The 20,047-nt window shown below is 59.2% G+C and overlaps 1 protein-coding gene across 2 annotated transcripts; it reads right to left on the reverse strand.

Moving 5' to 3' along the window:
* Positions 1 to 250: 250 nt before the first annotated feature.
* On the reverse strand, positions 251 to 19,537 carry LOC121672963 (retinoic acid-induced protein 1-like). 2 transcript variants are annotated; one of them, XM_042045918.1, is made up of 5 exons: positions 18,859 to 19,537; positions 3,972 to 9,582; positions 2,683 to 2,776; positions 2,327 to 2,376; positions 251 to 1,953 (listed from the first exon to the last, which is right to left on the reverse strand). In XM_042045918.1, the coding sequence occupies exons 2-5, from the start codon at positions 9,564 to 9,566 to the stop codon at positions 1,939 to 1,941; spliced, it is 5,754 nt and encodes a 1,917-aa protein (XP_041901852.1). In that variant the 5' UTR covers positions 9,567 to 9,582; positions 18,859 to 19,537; the 3' UTR covers positions 251 to 1,938. The 2 variants fall into 2 exon arrangements, with proteins under 2 accessions (XP_041901852.1, XP_041901851.1); XM_042045917.1 differs by lacking the exon at positions 18,859 to 19,537 and having other exon boundaries at positions 3,972 to 9,612.
* Between the last annotated feature and the right edge of the window lie 510 nt (positions 19,538 to 20,047).

A 20,047-nucleotide genomic window follows, 5' to 3' on the forward strand; every position in this document is an offset into this window, starting at 1 on the left:
CCTTGTCCCCACAGGGCTACATGGGAGGGGGGGACAAAGGTGGCAGGGATGGGGGCACTGGGTGCTGAGGGACCCCATTCACCCCCTCTTCACCCCATGATGTCCCGGCGAGTGCTGTCTCCCTGTTCCCATACCCCATCCCCTCCAGCAAGACCTGTGGGGACAAAGGACCAGCCAGGGGCTGTCACAGCCCAGGGGGGACCCCAGCAGCCCCCCAAGGATAAAGAGAGGCCACGAGCAGGGCGCCACGTACTTCCAAAACAATCGTTGTATCTTTATTGACGCTCTGAATGCAATGACCTGTTTTTTTACTCTTAAGGAAAATAAACATCTTTTAGAAACAGCTTGTTACACACAATCTTCAGTGTGAAGCAATATACTAATAAGAACACTAGTCTTAACATTTACAGTCTTCATATATATTATATATATGTATATGTATACATATATATACACTATATAATGAGGCAATATATAATACACACGGTTTACCATTTTACAGTCATATGTACAAGATGTCACTAAAAATAGCCAGATTTCAGGCAACGCTGCCAAGGACACAGGGATTTTTTTTTTTCTTCTTCTTTAAATTAATTATTTTTATTATTATTTCTCCCTTTTTTTTTTTTTTGTTTTTCTCACCTCCTCTTTTGTGTTTTTCACTCCTGTGTCCGAGGCAGCTGCTGAAATAACAGACATTGTGTGGTCAGCAAACCTTGGGGTGGGTGGGATGGAGGGGACACAAGAGGTGGTGGGGACATGGGGCGCTGGCTCTACGGGGGACACGGATGGGACCAGCAGTGTGCCCCCCTTTGCAGGATGCTGCACAGGTGGGTGGCAGCCAGTGGCCATTTTTAGGATGAGATTTGGGGTTGGTTCACCCTGGGTTGGTTGCCACCTGTGTCAGGGTGTGGGTGACACAAATATGGGCTGTGGAGCCTGGGGACATGGGCAGGGGTTACTGAAGTGTTGGGCAGCCCCCCAGCTCCACTGAGGTGGCCAGGAAGCAAAAGCCGAGGGAGCTGAGCAAACCCAGGGCAGTGAGGGGTGAGCCAGGCCCATGTGGAAGGAGGAAGCAAATGCCTCCTCCTCCTCCAATTCAGCATGGAGAACTGTGGAGTTCAGCAGAAGCACAGGACGAGCCACAGAATGGGTGCTGGTGAAGCCAAGCAGAGGCAGGAGGGTGGGTTTTGGGGGGTCCTGGACAGCAGGACAAGGTGTCCCCAGCCCAGCAGTGCCAGCGCCACATGGAGTGGGAGGGTGGTGGTGCAATGAGTCAGGGTTTGGGGTATGGGAGTGGGGCTGGGGCAGCTCAGTGGGTGCCCACCAGCCTGGCCAAGCAACCTTAGCCCCCCCAGCACCCTGGGTGTGGATGGGGGCAAACAGGAGATGGAAGAACAAAACAGAAAAAGCAGAGTGACGTTTCAAACAGCAGGCCGTTGTTTGCCTTTTTTTTTTTTTCTCATTTTTCTCTTTTTTCTCCTTTTTTTTTGGTCTTTTTTTGGTCTTTTTTTTTTTATCCTTTTCTCCGCTGAACTATATACAGACACCATGAGGTTTGCTGAAGGCAACATCTCAGATCAGATCAGTGTGATATTGAGAGCCGGGACCCACGGAGGGTCCGGCGGCCCCAGAGTAAGACAACATCGCCGGGACCCCCCCTTGTACACGGACACCCCCCCGCCCCCCTGTGCAGCCATCGCGGGTGGGGGATCCCGATCCGTCCCCCGCGTATCCAGACCGGGTTTTGCCGGGACCCGGCGGGAAGGAAAGCCCGGCGCTGGCTCCGCCCCCCCGGAGCGGGCCCGGGGGGTCCCGGGGGGTCCCGGGGCGCTCACGGGCAGCGGCGGGTCCCCGGTACGGCCCGGCCCCGCTCCGCTCCAGGCGCTGCCTCCTCTGCCGGTCCCTCGCTGGCGGCGGGGCGGGTGCCCGCGGGCGCTACACCGGCTGCCTCTGCGGGGAGAACGGAGGTGTCAGCCCGGGGATCCCGCTGGAGGCGGGGGGAGGTGGCCCTGTGTTGTCCCCATCGGCCCCCGCCCCACCAATACCGGGCATCCACCGGGACACAGCGCTTTGAGAAGGAGTTCAACCATCATTCACCACCTCATCTGTGCTGAGGAAAGGGGATAAGACCCTTCAGACCCATCTGGGGAGTCCCAGTCATGCATGCAGTCACTGGCCCCCCTGATACCCCCATGGATGTGATGCCCACACTGAGCTGAGCATCCAGTATGGGTGTCCCCAGGAATCTGGGGTCTGAAGGCAGGTCCTCATGCCACAGGGAGCTGCAGAGCATTGCAGGGTGCACAGGGGGCTCTGGGCTTACCTTATGTTTGGGACATCTCAGAGAGAAGCTCTCCTCGGTCAATAAGCAACCTGTGAGGAGGGGACAAGGATGTGTCAGGGGACATCCTGCGCTGCAAAGCAGCTGTCCCTGAGTAGGGGGAATGCAGTGTCCCCCTGGTCCATGGCCACCAAGCAGCCACAGCGTTTGTGTGAAGGGCTCAGGTGAGGCCAGACAAGCTTGTGACACCTGCCAGTGCTGCCAGCACAGTGGGCATCACCATCCTGGCAAGCCAGTGAGCCACGAGCCCACCCCTCACCTTGGAGCAACAGGCCCCATGTTCAGCTGGCTCAGAGAGTGCCCGGGACCCCGTGCCCCATCCCCGTGGCCGAGCTCACCTGTGTCGACGGCACATGCGTAGTGGTAGGTGTGGGGACACCCCTTCTGGCAGCAGCCCACGGTGGCTCCTGCTTGCTGGCAGCTTGAGCACTTCTGTACACGCACCCGGGAATTCGGAGCAGGGAAGAAGAGATGTGGAGAGACAGAGAAACCCCGTCAGAGCCCAGTGCAGAAGAAGAGAACCACAACAGCCCCAGCAGCAAGGGCAACGCGGGTGTCCCCGATTCTCTCCAGCCCCTCCTTGCCTCTCCCAGGCAACATGCTTCCTCCCGTGTCAGCACACTGTGAATAACACCGTTCCTGTCACTTGGCTGTCTGCAGCCATGCACGAGCTTTCTACCTGCCATACCACTCTCCTGGATAACACTGAGCCCACAGCTGTGCTCCATGGGGAAGAAGGTGAAGGGACATGACCTGGGTTGTGCCCAGCCTGCCCCATCCCCAGCGGGTGAGGGTGGGATGGGAGGACCTGGCTCTGTGGTGAGGGCAGCAGCTTCCACACAGCCATGAAATGAGCACACAGGCTTAGGAATACAGCCAGCCCTCAAACCTGGCACTGGGGGACTTGCTGGAAACCTCCTGCCCAGGCTCTGATGGGAGGCTGTCTCCTCCCTCTCCCTAGTACTAAAAATCCACGTCACAGAATCCCAGAATGGTGTGGAAGGGACCCTAAAAAAGCTCATCTCATTCTACCCCCCTCCCGCAGGCAGGGACACTTTCCATTAGACCAGGTTGCTCCAAGCCCCATCCAGCCTTGAACACCTCCAGGAATGGGGCAGCCACAACTTCTTGTCCCCTTCAGCAACCTCCCTATCTTGCTCACACAATGCGGCCTTGCTTCAGTTACTGCGGGAGAGGAGCAGGGCAGCGTCCTCCCCTCCCTCCAGCTTCCCTTCCCTTGCTGCCCATCACGGTGGCATCAGGCCGCATTGTGCCCATTTTCATCTCCCACCCTGCAGCATCTGTCCTGCTCTGAGCCACCCTGTGCAACACAGGACTGGGCCAGGGGATGTGATAATCCCAGGGGGGCCCAGTCGCCTTCCTAAAACATAATACCGTAGGTATTTTTGTGCCTAAAAAGGAGAGTTCAGGTGCTATCAGCAACGCAGCAGCACAAATCTCATAGGGACCCAGCGGGGCTCACGGTGCTGAGCACCCGCCCTGCTTTCCCAGGGCAAAACTCCTAATTTTCATCCCGACCAGAGGTGCAGACACAGGAATGCTTGAAGGAGGCCAGCGGGAGATGCCGCCTCGGGATGCGGCCCCGGGCGTGCGGCCGAGCTCTTACCAGGTCTGCAGCCGCCTTGACAGCCTCCTGCAGCCCATAGAGCTTCCCCGCCACCAGGAAAACCCCAGCGGTCCATACGGCACAGGCCTCGTGCAGCCAGTGCTCCTGCGTGTCGCCCGCCGGCTCCTGCGGCGGGGACTCGGCCTTGTGACATTCGTGCCGCCGGGGCTTTTCGGCCGCCTCCTCGCCCTCTGTCCTCTCGTCACAGCAGTAGCAGCTCTGCAGCCGACGGAACATGCCCCGCGGGCTGGAGCGCAGCGCGCTCTGCTTGGCCGCCTCGGCGGCCCCCTCCGGCCGCGCCGCCTTCCCGCCGCCGCCGCCGCAGCCGCCCTCAGTCCCGCGGGGCGCCCGCTCGGCTGCGGCGGGCACGGTGGAGTCCTCGCCCGGTCCCTCCGCCCGCGCCTTCTCCTTCAGCCGGGATTTCTTCTTGGGCAGGCAGTCCTCGGGGTAGTAGGGCCCGCAGAGGTCCCCCAGGTCCTTGTAGTTGGCGGGGTTGCGGCAGAGGCAGCAGACCAGGCACGCGGCGCTCAGCGCCTTCGACACCACCGGCCCCATGTGCATGGTGGAGGAGGCGGGCAGAGCCGCCCGCGGCCGCGGCGCCGGCCCGGCCGGTCCCCGCTGCAGCCGCGCCTCGTCGCCGGGCGAGTTCACGACGGTGCAGGTGGTGGTGAACTCTCCGCGCCGCTCCACGCGGACGTAGGGAGCGAAGGGCGGGGCCCGGCTGTCCGCCCGCAGCCGCTTGCAGGAGATGTATTTCAGCCGGATCTCGGGCTCGGCGGGGTGCAGCAGCGGGGCCTGCTGGGGCTGCCGCCGCCGCTTCCCGCGGCTCTTGCACCGCGCCGGCACCGCCTTGGCCTTGCCGTGGCCCAGACGCTTCCGCTGCCGCTTGGAGTAGCCGTTGTAGTTGGAGTGGTTGGCCCGCGGCTTCGGGCCCCGCGCCGACCCGGCGGCAGAACGTCCCTCAGCAGGGCCGTCGCTGCTCCCTGCCTCCTTCTCCTCAGTCTTTGGTTTCTTCTCTCGAGGCGCCTCCTCCGCACCGCCCGGGCCGGCCACACGCTCCCGGGGCAGCGGTGGTGGCAGTGCAGGGTTCAGGGGCGCCTTGGCCATGCCCAGCGCTGCCGCTTTGCCCTTGCGGTTCCTCTTCTTGGGCAGGAGCCCCAGGTTCTTGGCCACCACGTTGGGGCTGGACTGGGTCCCTGGCGTTGACCCACAGGCCTCCCCCTGGCAGCCATCATGGGACAGCTTCTTCCCACCACCCGGCTTCCCCTTTGGTGCTCGGCCATTGGGGTTCCGGCAGAGCGGCTCAGCCACCGGCATTGTGGGCATCTTCTGTGCTGCCGCCAGCTTGGGCAGCCGCGCGTCGCCCACTGCCACAGCCACCCCACTGTGCTTCACCACCCGCTCCCGTTCCACCCCAGCTGGGCTCAGGGAGGAGCCATAGGCAGCCACTGTGGCTGCCACTGCTGTGGCTGCTGGTTTGCAGGTGAACTTCTTCAGGTTGGGAGAGGTGATCTTCTGGACGATGGCCTCCAGCTTGAGGCCGCGGCCCTTGCGGGGAGGCAACACTTTGGTCTTAGTGGCCTCCTGGAAAGCTGCCCGGGAGGTGATCTTGATGCAGACATCAGGGGCCTCCTTTGGCAGGGGGGGCTTCGGGATGGCTTCACCAGAGCTCTTGGGAGGCAGCTTGGCTTTCACCTTCTTGGCCACCGGCATCTTCTTGAAGAGGCTGGGGGGACCCTCTGGCTTCTCCTCCTTCACACCACCGCTGTTGCTCCGCAGGACCAGGTTCCTCTTTTTGGTGGGGATTGGGGAGATGAAGGTGGACTTCCTCTTCAGTGAGTGCAGGGGCCGCTCTGACATCTTGCCCCCCATGCCCGGCCCCGCTTTGGGCAGTTTCATCCGGGCACCCACCTTGCCCTCCTTGTGGGGGCTGCCCGGTGCTGGCAGCTTGAAGGCAGGTGGGAGGTGGTTGTTGGATATGAGCTTTTTGGGTGCCTTGCAGTTCTTCAGCCGGACATCACCTGCCCGCTTGCCCCTCTGCCGCTTGGTGTAGAAAACGTCCTGTGTCTTTGTCCGGGAGCGCAGGATCATCGACCGCTGGTCCCTCTCCCCAGCTTCCACCGCGTCCCCCTCCAGTGGTGTCGGCCCTGCCACCTCCTCTGCCGCCACCAAGCCAGGCACCAGGAGTGCAGCATCACTGGTGTTTTGGACAACCCTGGGGGCCGGCCGGCTGTTGCGTTTCCTGGTTTTGAAAGCCACCCGCTGCTTCACGCCGCAGCCAGGCTTCTTCCCCAGCTTCTCCTGGTGTGCGGGGGCTTTCAGTCCCTCCAGTGGGGCGGGGGCGCGGGGCTCGGCCAGGGCGGTGAAGGAGCGGGTGCACATGCGTGCTGGCAGGCCCTCGGCTGGAAACCGGGGCGTTTGGCTCTGGGTGCTCTTGCTCGGTACCTCCGTCTGTCCGTCTGGCCCCAGGCAGGTGCCGGCCACACTGCTGGCTGCTGGCAGCTCATCGAATGGATTCAGCATGGTGCTGCCAGGGCCATCCCCCTCTGGCAGCCGGCAGTGGACCCTCTTGTTGCGGAGGCTCTTGCCCCGTGAGACAGGCTCCATCTTCCCCAGCACATTTTCGGGTGTGAGTTGCTGCTTCACCATGACCGATGAGGCAGATTCAGCATCAGCTGCCTCCAGGTGAGACGTCTCCCCTCCGCCATTCTCCTCCTCAGGCTGGATGTGGGGCAGGGAGGATTTGAACCAGCTCTTCACCTTGGTCTCCGTGCCCACAGCAGGGCCCAGCAGGATGACGGACTGGCCGGAGAGGCGTGGAGTGGGAGCTGAGCTCTCCTTCTCCACTGTGCTGACAGTCTCCTCAGCAGACACAGGCACCTCGCTGGAGGACAGCACGGCCGGCATCTCTGGGGGCTTGGGTGGTGAGGCATCGTATGTCACTGACTTCTGCTCTGAGCCAGCCAGCTCACAAAGAGAGGAGTACTCCTCTGCCTCCAGGTCTGACTCTTTCAGATCCGGTGAGGAGATGATGGGGATCTCACTGAAGTCCCCGGCCGAGCAGCAGTGCCGGGTGTCCTGCAGCCACCTCTCGCTGTCTGCCTTTGTTGCTTCATCGTAGGTCAGTGTCTCCTCCTCCTCCTCCATCACCTGCTGGCCAAAGTCCTGGACTGGCTCGCTCTTGGCTGGTTGCTCTCCATCACACAGGTCTAAGCCGCAGGCGTTTTTTTTCTCCTTGCAGGAGCTCACCAGTTTGCTGGGGAACAAGCCCTTGGGGAGGTCGGTGGCCTGGAGGTCCTTCCACCGCAGGCAGGCCTCGCCCAGGCTCTCCTCCGGCCACTCAAAATGCTCCATGGCATTCTCAGACGCCACCGAGTTGGCAGTGGTGTTTGAGTAGCAGCTGTAGCCAGTGGCTCCCGCACTTGACGTTGCTGCCGGGATGCTGGGCTTGGAGTTGAAGGCCAGTGGGGCCGTGTCCTTCAGCACATCCTTGGTTTCAGTGGCTGTGAACTCCACCTGGGGACCCTCATACACCTCCTCACTAAAGTCCTTCCCCGTGCTGGCCCCTGAAGCTTTGTCCAACTTGAGGGGCTCAGTGAGCGTGCTGGAGTCACCCTGGCTGGGCCAGGCACCCTTCACCATGGAGTCCAGGCTGGGCCGGTGATTCTCCAGCTGGAAGGGGGACTTAGTGGCCTCCTTGCTCAGCATGGGCAAGTTGGCCCAGGCTTTGTCCGCCTTCTCGCTGATGGCATCCTGCAGGACAATGATCTCAGAAGCCAGCTCCTCCTGGGACAGGGCGCTGAGGAGCAGTCGGGGGCAGTCCCGTTCATTGGTCACATACTTGGTGAAGGTCTCCAGGGGCAGCGTGGCATGGATACTCTGGAATGAGTCATCTGATTTGGTGGACATGTCATCTGGGGAGGTCACAGAGCAGGTGGACACTGACTCAGGCTTTGCTTTGGAGTTGCTGTTGACGCGGGCAGGACTGCGGTTCTGGTTGCAGTACAGGAAACTTCTCTCCAGCTGGTCCTCTGACCCACTGAGATAGTCAGTGTCCTGTGTCTCAGCGTGGACAGACTGGGGGGTGCTCAGTGGGTCGGACAGGGGGGTCCCCACCTGCTCTGCCGAGTAGGTGCTGCTCTCAGGACTGCAGTGCTGCCCTTTGAGCTGCTCGGGGGTCCTTGCTGGGGTCTTGATGCCCTTTTTCTGGGGCACAGCTGCTTTGGAGAGCAGCAGCTGCTGGACAGTGTTGGAGATGTTCTCCACCTGGGAGGTGAGTGCTGTAAGGCTCTGCAGGCTCAGGTCTGACAGCAGGTTTTCGGGCAGCTTCTCCTTTTGCAAGTTTTTGCAGTTCCCAGACTGAGTGTCGGGGCTCGTCCCATCGGTGGGAGAAGGGTTCAGCAGCGGCATGAAATGGCTGTGGTCAGCAATGCCAGCTGGGAAGGCACCAGCACTCAGCGGCTGCTGGCTGTATTGGAAGTTCTCCAGGTTGGGCATCAGTGGGGAGGGAGTGGAACTGTAGGACGGGGACCTGCCGACGGAGCGAGCCGGCGAGTGGCTGGCGCTGGGGCTGAAGGTCTGGTAGTACTGCTCCGGCGTCCGCACAGGCGGCGCATCGCCCGGGCAGTAGGTCTGGCCTGGCTGGTTGTAATGTTGGTACTTGGCCAGGTTTTGGTAGTGGAGGGTCTCTGAGGCATGATGCCGCCCCTGCATGGGCTGTGGGGGCTGCGGGGGCTGTGGTGGCTGTGGGGGCTGTGGTGGCGGTGGCTGCGGGGGCTGCGGCGGTGGCTGCGGGGGCTGCTCATAGCCGATGCGGTTGGGCTGGTAGCCGTGCAGGTTGGGCACGCGAGGGCCAGGGGCCAGGCTGGCAGCGCTGCCCAGGGGCCGCTCGAGTGGCGGCTGCCCCGAGGGCGCCGTGCAGCTCTTGTAGGAGTGTGCCGGCTGGCTGCCCCCCGGCACCGAGGAGTAGGTGGAGGAGGCAGGGAAGGACTGGGAGTGCTGCCCGAAGTGAGGGCTCTGTGAGAAGGGCATGGGTGAGGAGACATCGTTGGGCAGTTTCTGCCGCTGCAGCTTGGGGTAGGGGAGTGCGGGCGGCTGCTGCTGCTGCTGCTGCTGCGGCTGCTGCTGGAAGTGAGTCCGGAAGGGCAGCGAGGTGGCTGCTGGCTCATGGTATGGCCGCCCACCCGCCAGTGCCGCCGTCTTCTTCATCAGGTTGTCCTCATACTTGGCCACGCCGCCGGGCAGCGCCTGTGGCTGGCCACCCCACGCCTGCAGGCTCTCGTCCCCGGAATACCGGGCCGGATAAGGGCTGTTCTCCTGCACGGTGTAATTGGAAAAGGCCGGCCTGCCCTGCAGCTGCTGCCCCGCTAATTGCTTGTTTCCCCGGTGGTATTTCTCCACGGCGCTGTTCTCATAGCCCGCATATGGCAGCTGCTGCTGACTGTAGTACTCCTTCGCCACCAGCCTCTGCCGCTCACAGTTCGGCCCTGCCTGACTTTGATGCCTGTAATTCTCCAGGCGTGATGTATCTTGTGAAGTCGGCTGGTAGCTCTGCTGGTTGCCATGGAAACCACACCTTTCTCGAAAGGACTGCATGGCGCGGGCTTGTTATCTGCGAAGAGAGAGAGGCGAGAATTCAAATGAAGCGTCGCCACCGTGGTGGGCCGGGGACCGAGAAGGCCAGCGTCACCTGCACCATGGGGGCATCATCGCCTCACCTCACCTCAACTGCTGGGCATCGCCCCACAGCCGCCCTGGAATACAGCACGTGATGCTGCATCACCTCACATTGCCCTACATTGTCTGGCATCACCCCATGGTGCATTGAATTGCCTGTATGGCCTTGCATTGCTCTCCAACACCTCACCTTGTGTTTCACCTCCTTGCATCATGTTGCCTTGCATTACATTGCCCTGCATTTCATCTCCTTGCATCTTGTTGCCTTGCATCACCCTGAATTGTATCGCCCTGATTTGCCCTGCGTTGTATCGCCTCACGCTACCCTTGCTTCATGTTGCCTTGCATTTCATCACCCTGGTTTGCATCGCCCTGCATCACATTGCTGTGCATCATCCTGCATCACATCACTTTCCATTTCAACTCCCTGCATTGTGTTGCCTTGCATTGCATCGCCCTGAATTGCATTGCCCTGCATCGCATCCTCCTGCCTCACCTCACATCACCCTGCACCACATCACCTTGCATTTCATCGCCCTGCATCGTGCTGCCCTGCATTGCATCGGCTTGCATGGCTCTGCATCTCATTGCCCTGCATGGCATCCCATCCCATTGCCCTGCATCCCCTCCCTGTGCACTGCACTGCCCTGGATGGCAGCAGCTGGCTCCACGTCACCTTGCATCGCTCTGCATCGTGCCATGTCACCCTGCATCACATTGCCTGGCACTGCATCCCCACCTTGTAGCGTCCTGCACTCCCCTCTATCCCACCTCCTTGCATGGCAGCACGGTGCCCACGGGCAGGAGGGTGCTGGGATCTGGTTGCCCCCTCCCTGCCTGCAGTGGGCCCAGACACCCTCCTGCCCCTGCTGCTGGAGCTGCCCACCCCTCCCTGCCTGCTCCACCTGGTGCAGTGACCCCCACACCGTGTCGGGGTCCTCCAGCCCTGCTTTGTGTTTCACACATCCACCACCCCTCACATCTGCAAATCACTCCCGCCCTTCTCACACGCCTCCCCAGGGATGCCGGGATCCTGCGAGCGCCTCTGCACACCCCTCTTATCGCCATTCTTTTTAATTATTGGGCTAATTACTGGAAGCAGCAGCACAGAGGGCCAGAACCACAGGCTCTGCTGCAAAAAAAGTCATTTCAACTTGCTGGCTCTGCCCGTCTCTGCCGGCTGCTGCCTCCTGCAGCCCCCCCCGGCCCCAGCGATCCCTCTGCCCCGGTGCGATGCCATCTGGAAGCTGTCTGCTCCCGCCAGCAGCCGTCATTACTGAGTGCCTCACCACCGTCGTCATTAAAGCTCCCCATTTCCTCACCCCGCTTGCTCTGGGAGCAGAGACACACCTGGGTCACTGGTTTGATCTCTTTAGGCAGTCAAGTGGCTTGTGGGGGCTAATGAAGGGCTTGGTGGGAGGGGGATGCATCCTGCCTGTCCCCAGCACCAGTGGGTTGAAGGTACTGGGGTGGACACAACCCTGTTTTGAACGTGAATTGAGATTTGGCAGCCTGGGTTAGGGCAGCCCCAAGGGTCTGTAGCTGTCCAGGGACATCCCCAGTGCTGCTCCCTTAGCAGTGACGCAGCGGTGACACCAGTGCTGTCCCCTCAGCCTCCATCAAGGCAATGAGTGTAACAAGAGGGGAGGGGTGGGGTGCTGGTGGTGTCTGTGCCGAGCCCACCCCAGCTCCTGGCACGTTTTCCTGTGGTGCCAGGCAGCCTTGAGCCAGGACACGGATTCACTTGTGTCCCCACATGTCCCTGCACCACTGTCATGCCACCACCACAACATGCCAAACGCTGCATGGCTCCAGACAGTCCCTTTGCTGGAGGTTCTGCCACAGCCACATAAACCACACTGCTGGTTTGACGAGTCCCAGCTCGGTCCCTTTTCCTTGCAGCACCCACCAGTAACACCTCAGCACCTTTTAGGGGTCTACAAACACACACACACACACGGGGCTTTATTTAGCTCTATTTCCATAAACACCAGCTGCTCAGGGATGCACCGATCACAAGGTGTCCTCGGGCACCACTGGAGCCAGGCTCAGTGCCACCCACACTAGCCCAGCACCCCATCTTTCCCTGTTCCCCATCCCCTTTTGGGATGTTTTCGATGTCACTGCCACATATTGCAGCTGCATCTTGCAGGCTCTGCAGGCAACTGGATGCAGATAAAGCCTAAATTCCAGAGAAAAGGTGGGTCAAAAACATCTGGAAAGCTGGCACAAAAGCCGCCTACCACAGCATGTCGTCCTGTGCCAGCCCTGTGCCAGTGCTGCTGGAACAAAGGCAGGAAAATCAAAGCCAGGCTGTGGGGCAGCCCTGGGCAGTGGTAGGAGAATTAATGGGAGCAAAGGGCCCCTCATGCTGTGTGGGAGTGGGTTTGAAAAATGAAATAGGCTTGAGAAGACCCTGGGCTGAAGCTTTAGGGGGAGCTTTTCTCCCCTTTCTCCTTTATTATTAATTATCATGATTAATTAATTATTGTTATTAATTAATTATTGTTAATTTTACAAACAGCTGGGACAATGTCAGGATGAGCAAAAGCGCACAGTGCGAGGGGACGGATCAGTCATTGGCACACAGAGGTGGGGATGCACAGAGGGAATATGTTCCAGCTGAAATCCCATGAGCCAGAGCCGTGGTCCCATGTCCCTGTGGGCCACCTGGGCACCAGGCCGTCCCTGGCAGGGGACACACTCATCACCAGCAGCACCCGGACCCACTGGCAGAGCCAGAGGCCAGTTCTGCCCTTGGATCTGCCACAGCTTTGCTGGGGAAGGGCTGTGCCAGATGTTGTGCCTGATGTAGGCTGTTTCCGAGCAAACGCTTTAATGGCATCAAATCAAGCTGTCAACAGCAGGGAGGTTACGGCCTTCCCCCGGAGAGGGAGGTGGCTGTGGCTGGTCCCAGGGGCCCTGCACACTCACTGTCCCTGCCACGTCCCTGCTGGACATGCTCTCCTGACCCTGAAGAAGTTTCTAGCCACTGCCTCTGAGATTGGAATCTGTACAGGGCTGTCAGTGCATGGCTGTGGCTGGACACTTGCCCTTGGCAAAGCTGTGCCATGGCCAGGGCTCATGGTGTGGGTCCCTGGGAAGGGAGAAGGCAGGGACTTGGGGCCACCATGGTGACCAGCACCGGTGCAACCCTGTCCCCGGAACACAAGGAGCAGTGCTCACTGCTGGCTATAGCCACCACAGAGCATCCCATCCTCTTGGCCCCAAGGGAGCATGGACAGCCCAGCACAGCCCCTGTGTCACTCATGGGGCACACAGAAGGACTTGATGCACCACCCAGCACCAGGGCATGACCTGGGGCTATGATGGTGCACAGGGTCACACTGCAAGTGCAGGGGGCTGCCATGGTGCGGGGGGCTGATGCATGGCACGGGGCTGGTGCTGGGAGCGAGCTGGGCCACCACACGGCACTGCCAGGCCAGCACAGCCGCCCGCTCACACGGTGGCCCGCAGCCCGCCTGCCGCCCAGGAGGATTTGTGCTGCGTGGCTGGATTCCGTGTTATTTTCCTCCCCCCACTCCTGCTTCTTTCCTTCCCTGCCTTCTCCCCTTTCCTCCCCCTTCTTCTAGCCTGGCAGGGACATGGCATGGCCAGATCCGGAGCCCTCTGAAGGCAGCCCAGGACTTCCCATGGCAGGGACCCTCGGTAAGCACCCAAAACCCACAACGCCTCAGCCCCAGGGGGCAAAGGGTATTCCCCGTTTCCCTGCACGCTGGCCCTGCTTCCCAGCTGCTGCTCATCCCGCGGGGCCTGATCCAGCCCTGCTGCTCCTCCGGCTGCTCCCTTGCCTTCGATGCTGCGCCATCAAGGACTCAGCGACTAAAAATAGCAGCACGCTCTTGCAGGGGGATGCTCTGCCATCAGAGCAGCGCTGGCACAGCGGACACCCCGTTCCCCACCCCAAACCCCTGGCGCAAACCCCCTCCCAGCCCTCGTCCCTCAGTCAGATGTGCAGCCCCATACGGTGAGGTGGTATCGGAGCTGGGAACGAAGGCACTGGACCCCCCTGGATCCCCCGGCAGCTCTCAGGGAGGGGAATAAGCGCCTATCGAGTAGCGTCAGCCCCGGATTTGTTTAATTGTGAGCTGGTGGAGTTTAAAGAAACCCTTTCTGGCTGGCTGCCACACCGCAAAGTGCTCCGGAGAATTTGATTATTAAGGGAGGAGAGAAAAGGGGAGGCTGCGGGGGGGAGCCGGGGTGTGTGGGACAGACCAGGAAAGGGCATCCTGCCTCAGGAGCTGGGAATGAGAGCCACTGGGGGGATGGAATACAGGCAGACCCCCCTCAGCAGTGCAGAGGGACCCGTGGGGCTCGTGCGGGGTAGGGGCAAACCCTCCGCACAGTTGTGGAGCTGCTGCTGTTTGTCTGTCCCTGCAGCCCATGGACACCCGCTGCAAATGCACCCCCCCTTCAGTGCCCCCTCCAGTGAACCCCTTTAATGCACTCTCTCCCCAGTGCACCCCCTCAATGCACCCCCTTACTGCACTGTCCCCCAATAAACCCCTTTAATGCACCTCAATAACGGTCCCCCTCCCCAGTGAACCCCTTTAATACACCCTCTCTCCAGTGCACCCCTTCGATGTACTCTCATTAGTGCACCCTTGCCCCAGTGCACCCCAATAATGTGCTCTCCCTCCAGTGAACCCCTTTAATACACCTCCCCAATCCCTCCCATCACCATCTCCCACCATGCCAGTGCTCCTTCCCAGAGCAGCGACTGGGGGGTTATGGTACCCCAGGGCAGCCCGCAGCCCCCCGCGCCCCCCCAGCCCCGCGTCCCGCCCCATTTCGGCGCTCAGCCGACCGGAGCAGCTGTTCCCTGCACACTTCACTTGCCCGCAGATGATGATAAATGGAGCTGGAGCTGCGCCGCCCATTGCGTGGGGGTGGGCGGATGTGGGTAAGGAGGAGGAGGAAGGATGGGGTCCCCATCTTCTGCGGGGCCCCCCCCTCCCCCCCCCAGATCACGCTGCTCCTCCCATCCAGCTGCTTGGGAATTCCCTGGGCAGGTCCCCCCCCTCCCCTCCAGCCCAAACCGCCCTCCCGGGGGGTGGAACCTGCCCAGGGAATTCCCATCGCAATGGGGTGCATCCCCATCCCCAGATCAGTGTCCCATTTGGGGGCCACAGTCCTTCACTGCTGCTCCCCTCCCAGCTCTGCTCCTCCCCAGTGAGGAATTTTTCTTGGGAAAAAATCCACCGCCTGCGAACCGCACTCATGACTCAACGTTTCTGCTGGCCCCGGTTCCTCTGTCGCTTGCCAGGGGAAGCCCGTGGCCGCCCCAACCTCATCCCCTCACATGGAAATCCGGCTCAGCCGCCAGCTCCAGCCTCTCTCCCCTTGGTTTTTCCTCCTTTATTTTGGAAAGGGGGGGTTGGATCCTTGATGTCAGGGATGGGAGGCTTGCAGAGGGTTGGGCTGGGGAGAGTGATGGGAGGTTCTGGGAGTCAGAGCAAGCTGCTGTGTCTTTTTCTTGGTGGTGGAAAATGTCAGTCGGTAAGGAAGGATTTGGAAAGGAAGGGAGGAAAAAAAAGGGGAATAAAAGGAAGAAAAAAGGGAAAAAGAAGAAAAAGGGGAGAGGGGGGGAAAAAAAGGAAAAATAAGAAAAGGAAAATAGGGAGGGGAGGGGGGAAGGCTGGAGGCTCACAGCAAAACAGATGCTCAGCCTGAGCCTTCCTGGGCAAATCCCCTCTCTGGGATGAACTGTGTTCCACTCTGGAGCAAAATTCATGGCCGGATGTACCATGGAGTGAGGCTCCACATGATCGCACTCCCAGCCAGCGGTTGGACATCAACCTTGGGGCTCTGAGGGGAGAGGAAAACCAGCCCTGCAGGAGGCTGAAAACACAGCCAAGGTTAGGAGGGATCCAGAGCAATTCCATCCTCCAAACCCAAATCCTGGTGTAGACCTGCCTGGAGCTGTCAGTACAACGGCGCCAGGGCACCGATGGGCACAGCTGTGGCCGTGGGGTTGTTGTCACCACCATGGTGACCTTCAGCCACCCCTCCAGCCTCACCCCAAGTGAGCAGCATGGGGCCAGCACGGTGCTGGTGCAAAGCAACAGCCTGGCCAGTTCCCCACACGCTCACGTTTTTCTTCTTTACTCATTTTCTGCCTGACAGGTTTGGATCCTTCTTCCTTCCTCCCTTCCTTCCTCCCTCCTCTCCTGCTCTCAGCCTGACTCACTTCAATTCCAATAATAATTAACCATTCCAATCATTACTGTGACCGCTAATATTGACCCTCCCTCCTCCCACATCCTGTTTGTCCCCTGCCTCAGTTTCCCTAGAAGCAGGACAGAAGCTCCATCCCTGCAAGGAAAGGCAGGGAGCAGATGCCATGCCTTTGGCACCCTCCTCCGGGATGCTGATGCCCCAAGGGGTTCATGCTTCTTGCAACAAAAATAAAAGCAAATAAAAGCTCTCCCAAGTATGGGAGAGGGAATGGATCTGGAGTCCTGGATCTGGTCTGCATCTTGTGATGGTTGCTCATGGATGCGGTCGGATGCATAAGGCTGCACTCACTGGGGAATGTGACAGGGATGGCTCGTGGTCCCCTGGCACCTGCTGACCCTTCAGCCCAGCAAACCAACACCAAACCTGGTGGCAGGACCTGGCACTCACCCAGCAGCTTGGAGCTGGAAAATCCACTGGGTTGAAACCAGGACCACTCTCTAGCTGTGCCTCAGTTTCCCCACTGTAGGGTGGTCCGGGTTTGTGTTGTCCACAGTGTTGAGGCTGGGAAGTGCCAGCCCAGGAGCATGGGAATGGAGCAGGCTCATGTCCCAGCCCTAGGATCCTGGACCTCCTCCCCAGTGCATCTCTCCATCCCCAACAGAACTGGAGACCCCAAAGATTGGCAGGTGGCCATCACCCCCAGGACATTCCCAGCTCTTCTGAATGTGCCACTGGGTCCAGCCGCTCTGGCTCATCCCTGGTCACAGCCAGCTTCTCTACTGGGAAAACTTCCGGCAAGTTCACGCTGCAACATCAAAAACCAGGAGGCCTCAGCTGCTGTGGGATGGCTGCTGACAGCAAAGGACAGACCCTGGCACCATCCCATGCCTCCTCCCCACCTCAAGCTCTGGGAGGAGATGGGGCTTTGTCCCAGTGTCCCCACCATGTCGGGTACATGGGGACATTTACACCTGTGTTTTAGATGAGCGCTATTCAATTATCACTGGTGATCCCAGAGACATCCCCAGTCCCAGCCCCATTGAGACCCCCTCACCAGGATCCATTGTTACGGGGGGCATTACCCTGTCCCCCTTTTGCCTTCCTGTGGCAACTCCTGCCTTCACTTTTTGGGCAGCCAATCTCATGATCCAGCAACCACCAGCTCCCCACTGCCATCGCAGCCAAACCCCTCAGATACGGGCACCCCACAGCTGCCACGTTTCAGCATCTGCCCACAGACAGGTCCATCCACCGGAGCCAAACCCGGCTGTGCTGCTGCCGGGCTCTGCCCTAAGCCATCCCCTGCCGGCAGCAGACAGCTCGGTAATGAAGCGTAATGCTCTGACACTCCCCTGAGTGACAGTGGCCAGCACCGGCTGCGTCCCCATGGCTCAGCACGGCCTCCTGTGCCTGCCAGGGAGGGGATGAGCATCCCCCTGCCACAAGCGGGGCTGGGGGCTGTGGAGTGGTCACCTGCTAGGGGGATGCTGAGCAAAAATCCCTTGGGGAAAAGGAAAAATAAGAATAAAAGGGGTTGAAAGAAATAAATCAAGTCAAAAAAAATATAAAAGAAAAGAAGGCTGAAAATAATAAATCGAGGTTTGATGCTGTGTGGTAAATTATTTTGGTATTATATATTCCCCAGCTTCAAATCCTGAAGACAAATACTGGGGCAGGTGAAGTGGGAAGCAGATTTCCAAAGGCCTTCTCCCGGCTCCCGGTTATTGACTCTGTCAATCACGGCAGGCGCCGTCCCCACCTTTGGCACCCCGCAAAATCGGTTCCTTTTGTTCCTGCTGAAAAACTGGGGAGGGGGAAGAGGAGGGGAGAGGAATTTGGGGCAGGGAACTTCCAAAAGAGATGATTAAGGAGTTAATCTGCCTGAAATAGATAAGGAGCTTAGAGCTGCTGGTATTTGACTGTCCAAGTTTGGATTCAGCGTGTCTTAAACACTGGCTGGAATGTACTTAGATATGACCAAAGTACATGTCCCCCCGAGGAATTACCAGGTTGCCAATTAGATTTGCTTCCCAGATTCACTCAAACCTTCACAAGCTTCTTCAGAGCAGGAAAATTGCTGCCTGTCCCTGGGGAGACAGCAGAGCAGCCGCTGCTGCCTGGCCCCGCAGCCAGCACAGCATGGCATGGCACGACACGAGATCCCAGTGGGCAGCCACAGGATTTGCAGGAATGTGGCACAGCCAGGATGACGGCAAGGCAAGGATTCCTGTGCCAGGGTATGGGGGCACCAGGCATGGCCTGGTGCATGCTGCTGGGGGAATTTGGGTGCTTTTGGGTACTTGGGGTGCCGGTGTGAGCCTTGCCATGGTCATGGTGCCGGTGCACTGGTGGGGCTCTCAGCAGAGCAGGCTCAGCATTCCATGGGGTTGCAGAGCCACGGCTCTCCCTACCTCCAACCAGGCTCACAGTGCTGCCATGCAGGCAAATCCAACCTAAAACACCCCAGCTCAACCTCCAGGCTGGGGACACAACACAGAACAGAGCCACGATGGCACACGGGGAAGGCAAACAACCACTGAAACGTGAACAAACCCCAGTGGTGAACACCTGGCTCCTGGTCCCTGTGGGCACCTGGGACACCATAAACTCACCACAACCCAATGCTCAGAGCAGTGAGACGCCCTGCCCATGCCAGGGTGAAGGTTACCACTCAGGGGCCACAACAACATCCAGCACCGGGACAAAGCAGAGGTAGAAAGGCAAACACCAACCCCTGCAAAAACCCTTCCCTATCCATTTATTTTAACCACTCCATTCCCATCCTTGTTATTTATGGTGCTTCATAACACAATGGTCAAAGTAACGAAGTTTGGGGGGGTTGCATGACCAACACAGAGGTAGGACCATGATGGGGGATCCCACCACCAGCTCCCACATGCAGGCACCAAGTTCCTTTCCAATCCTGGGCTGTATTCACTAAATCTGAGCTCGGTTTCTCTGCTGGCATCCCAATCCCATAGAAAGTGTTGGGAGTGGCAGCCAGTCTCACCAGGCCGGTGTCAGCATCGCTGGAACAGCAGCAGCGCCGTGATGGAAAGTTGCTGGAACATCAGCTTTGGATGCTGAGTCCTGGTAACAGTTGCTATGTGAAACATTCAGAGGTGGAATTTACTGTCACAGTTAATAATAGATGAAGGTTTTAGAATTTTTGATGCTTTACATTTTAAGCTGTTTGATTTATAATATTTCAGAAAAGGGTGGGGGGAGGCAGGAGCTGAACAGCAGCATGAGGTAAACAAAGCAAGTGGGGAGGTGGGCAAAGGGCTTCATCCATCCATCCATCCATCCATCCATCCATCCATCCCTCTGCCCACTTCAGGGATGCACTGAGACCCTCATGGCCAACAATGGGATGGGGTCTCCCCACCAACCACCAACACCAGTGAGCACCCTGGTGGAAAACCACGGCACAATTGGGACGCAGCCCCTCAATTGCACATCACAATTCATTTTGGGGTTTTTTTCTGCCTTCAGTTGCTGCATCTCTCCTCCCTGTTTTCATTCCGTCGGGTTGCTGGGTTATTTACTTGCTGGCGCTCCTCTCTCCTCTCCCCTCTTGCAGGTGTATTTCAAGTAGCTCCGTAAATAGCAGTGCGCGGCGTGCCTGCGGCGGAACGCGCGGGTCCTGCTGATTAGGAACACGCTGCCAAAAAAAAGAAGGGTCTCACTTCCCTGCCGAGCTGCCACCCTGTTTCCACAAAGAGGTGCCAATGTCCCGGCATATGGGGATGCTCCAGCTGGATCCCGGGGTGCTGGTGCGTGCTGTGTCCACTCCTTCCTGGAAAGGAGCAGTGAGCACAGGTGCTGTGTGAAGAACCTCGGTGTCTCACGGTGTCCTTTGGGCAAAGCCCTGTGATGGGTTCAGCTCTGGTACATTCTTCCTGCTTCTCCCAAACACTGGAGCATCCCAACATTCCAAATGTGTGTGTGGAGCACCCCAACACCTCAGATGTGTGGTCAGGAGGATTTAATCCCAGCTCAGTAGGGCTTCAGGTCATGACATGAGGAGCAGAGGAGGAGTCCACACTTCCTCCACCAGTGCTGGGCATGCAGTGACATCTTGACAAAATTGGGGGGTGGGATGGAATAGAGGGGGTTCCCCTCTGCTCCTCCAAACCAAGAGAGGTGACACAGTGCAGAGAGGAGATACTTTGCAATGCTGTAGGGAAGATGTGGCG

Source organism: Corvus kubaryi, unplaced genomic scaffold, assembly GCF_017639235.1.
Source record: "Corvus kubaryi isolate FWS band 111438036 unplaced genomic scaffold, C.kubaryi_AGA036_p1.0 65065, whole genome shotgun sequence".
NCBI classification, from domain to species: Eukaryota; Metazoa; Chordata; class Aves; order Passeriformes; family Corvidae; genus Corvus; species Corvus kubaryi.

Bases quoted from the DNA above. Each gene is read 5' to 3' on its own strand.
- LOC121672963 (XM_042045918.1), bottom strand. From the start codon at position 9,566: ATGCAGTCCTTTCGAGAAAGGTGTGGTTTCCATGGCAACCAGCAGAGC. The intron at 2,777-3,971 runs GTAAGAGCTCGG...GTGCGTGTACAG, and splicing joins TCAAGGCGGCTGCAGACCTG to AAGTGCTCAAGCTGCCAGCA. The intron at 2,377-2,682 runs GTGAGCTCGGCC...CCCTCCTCACAG, and splicing joins CGCATGTGCCGTCGACACAG to GTTGCTTATTGACCGAGGAG.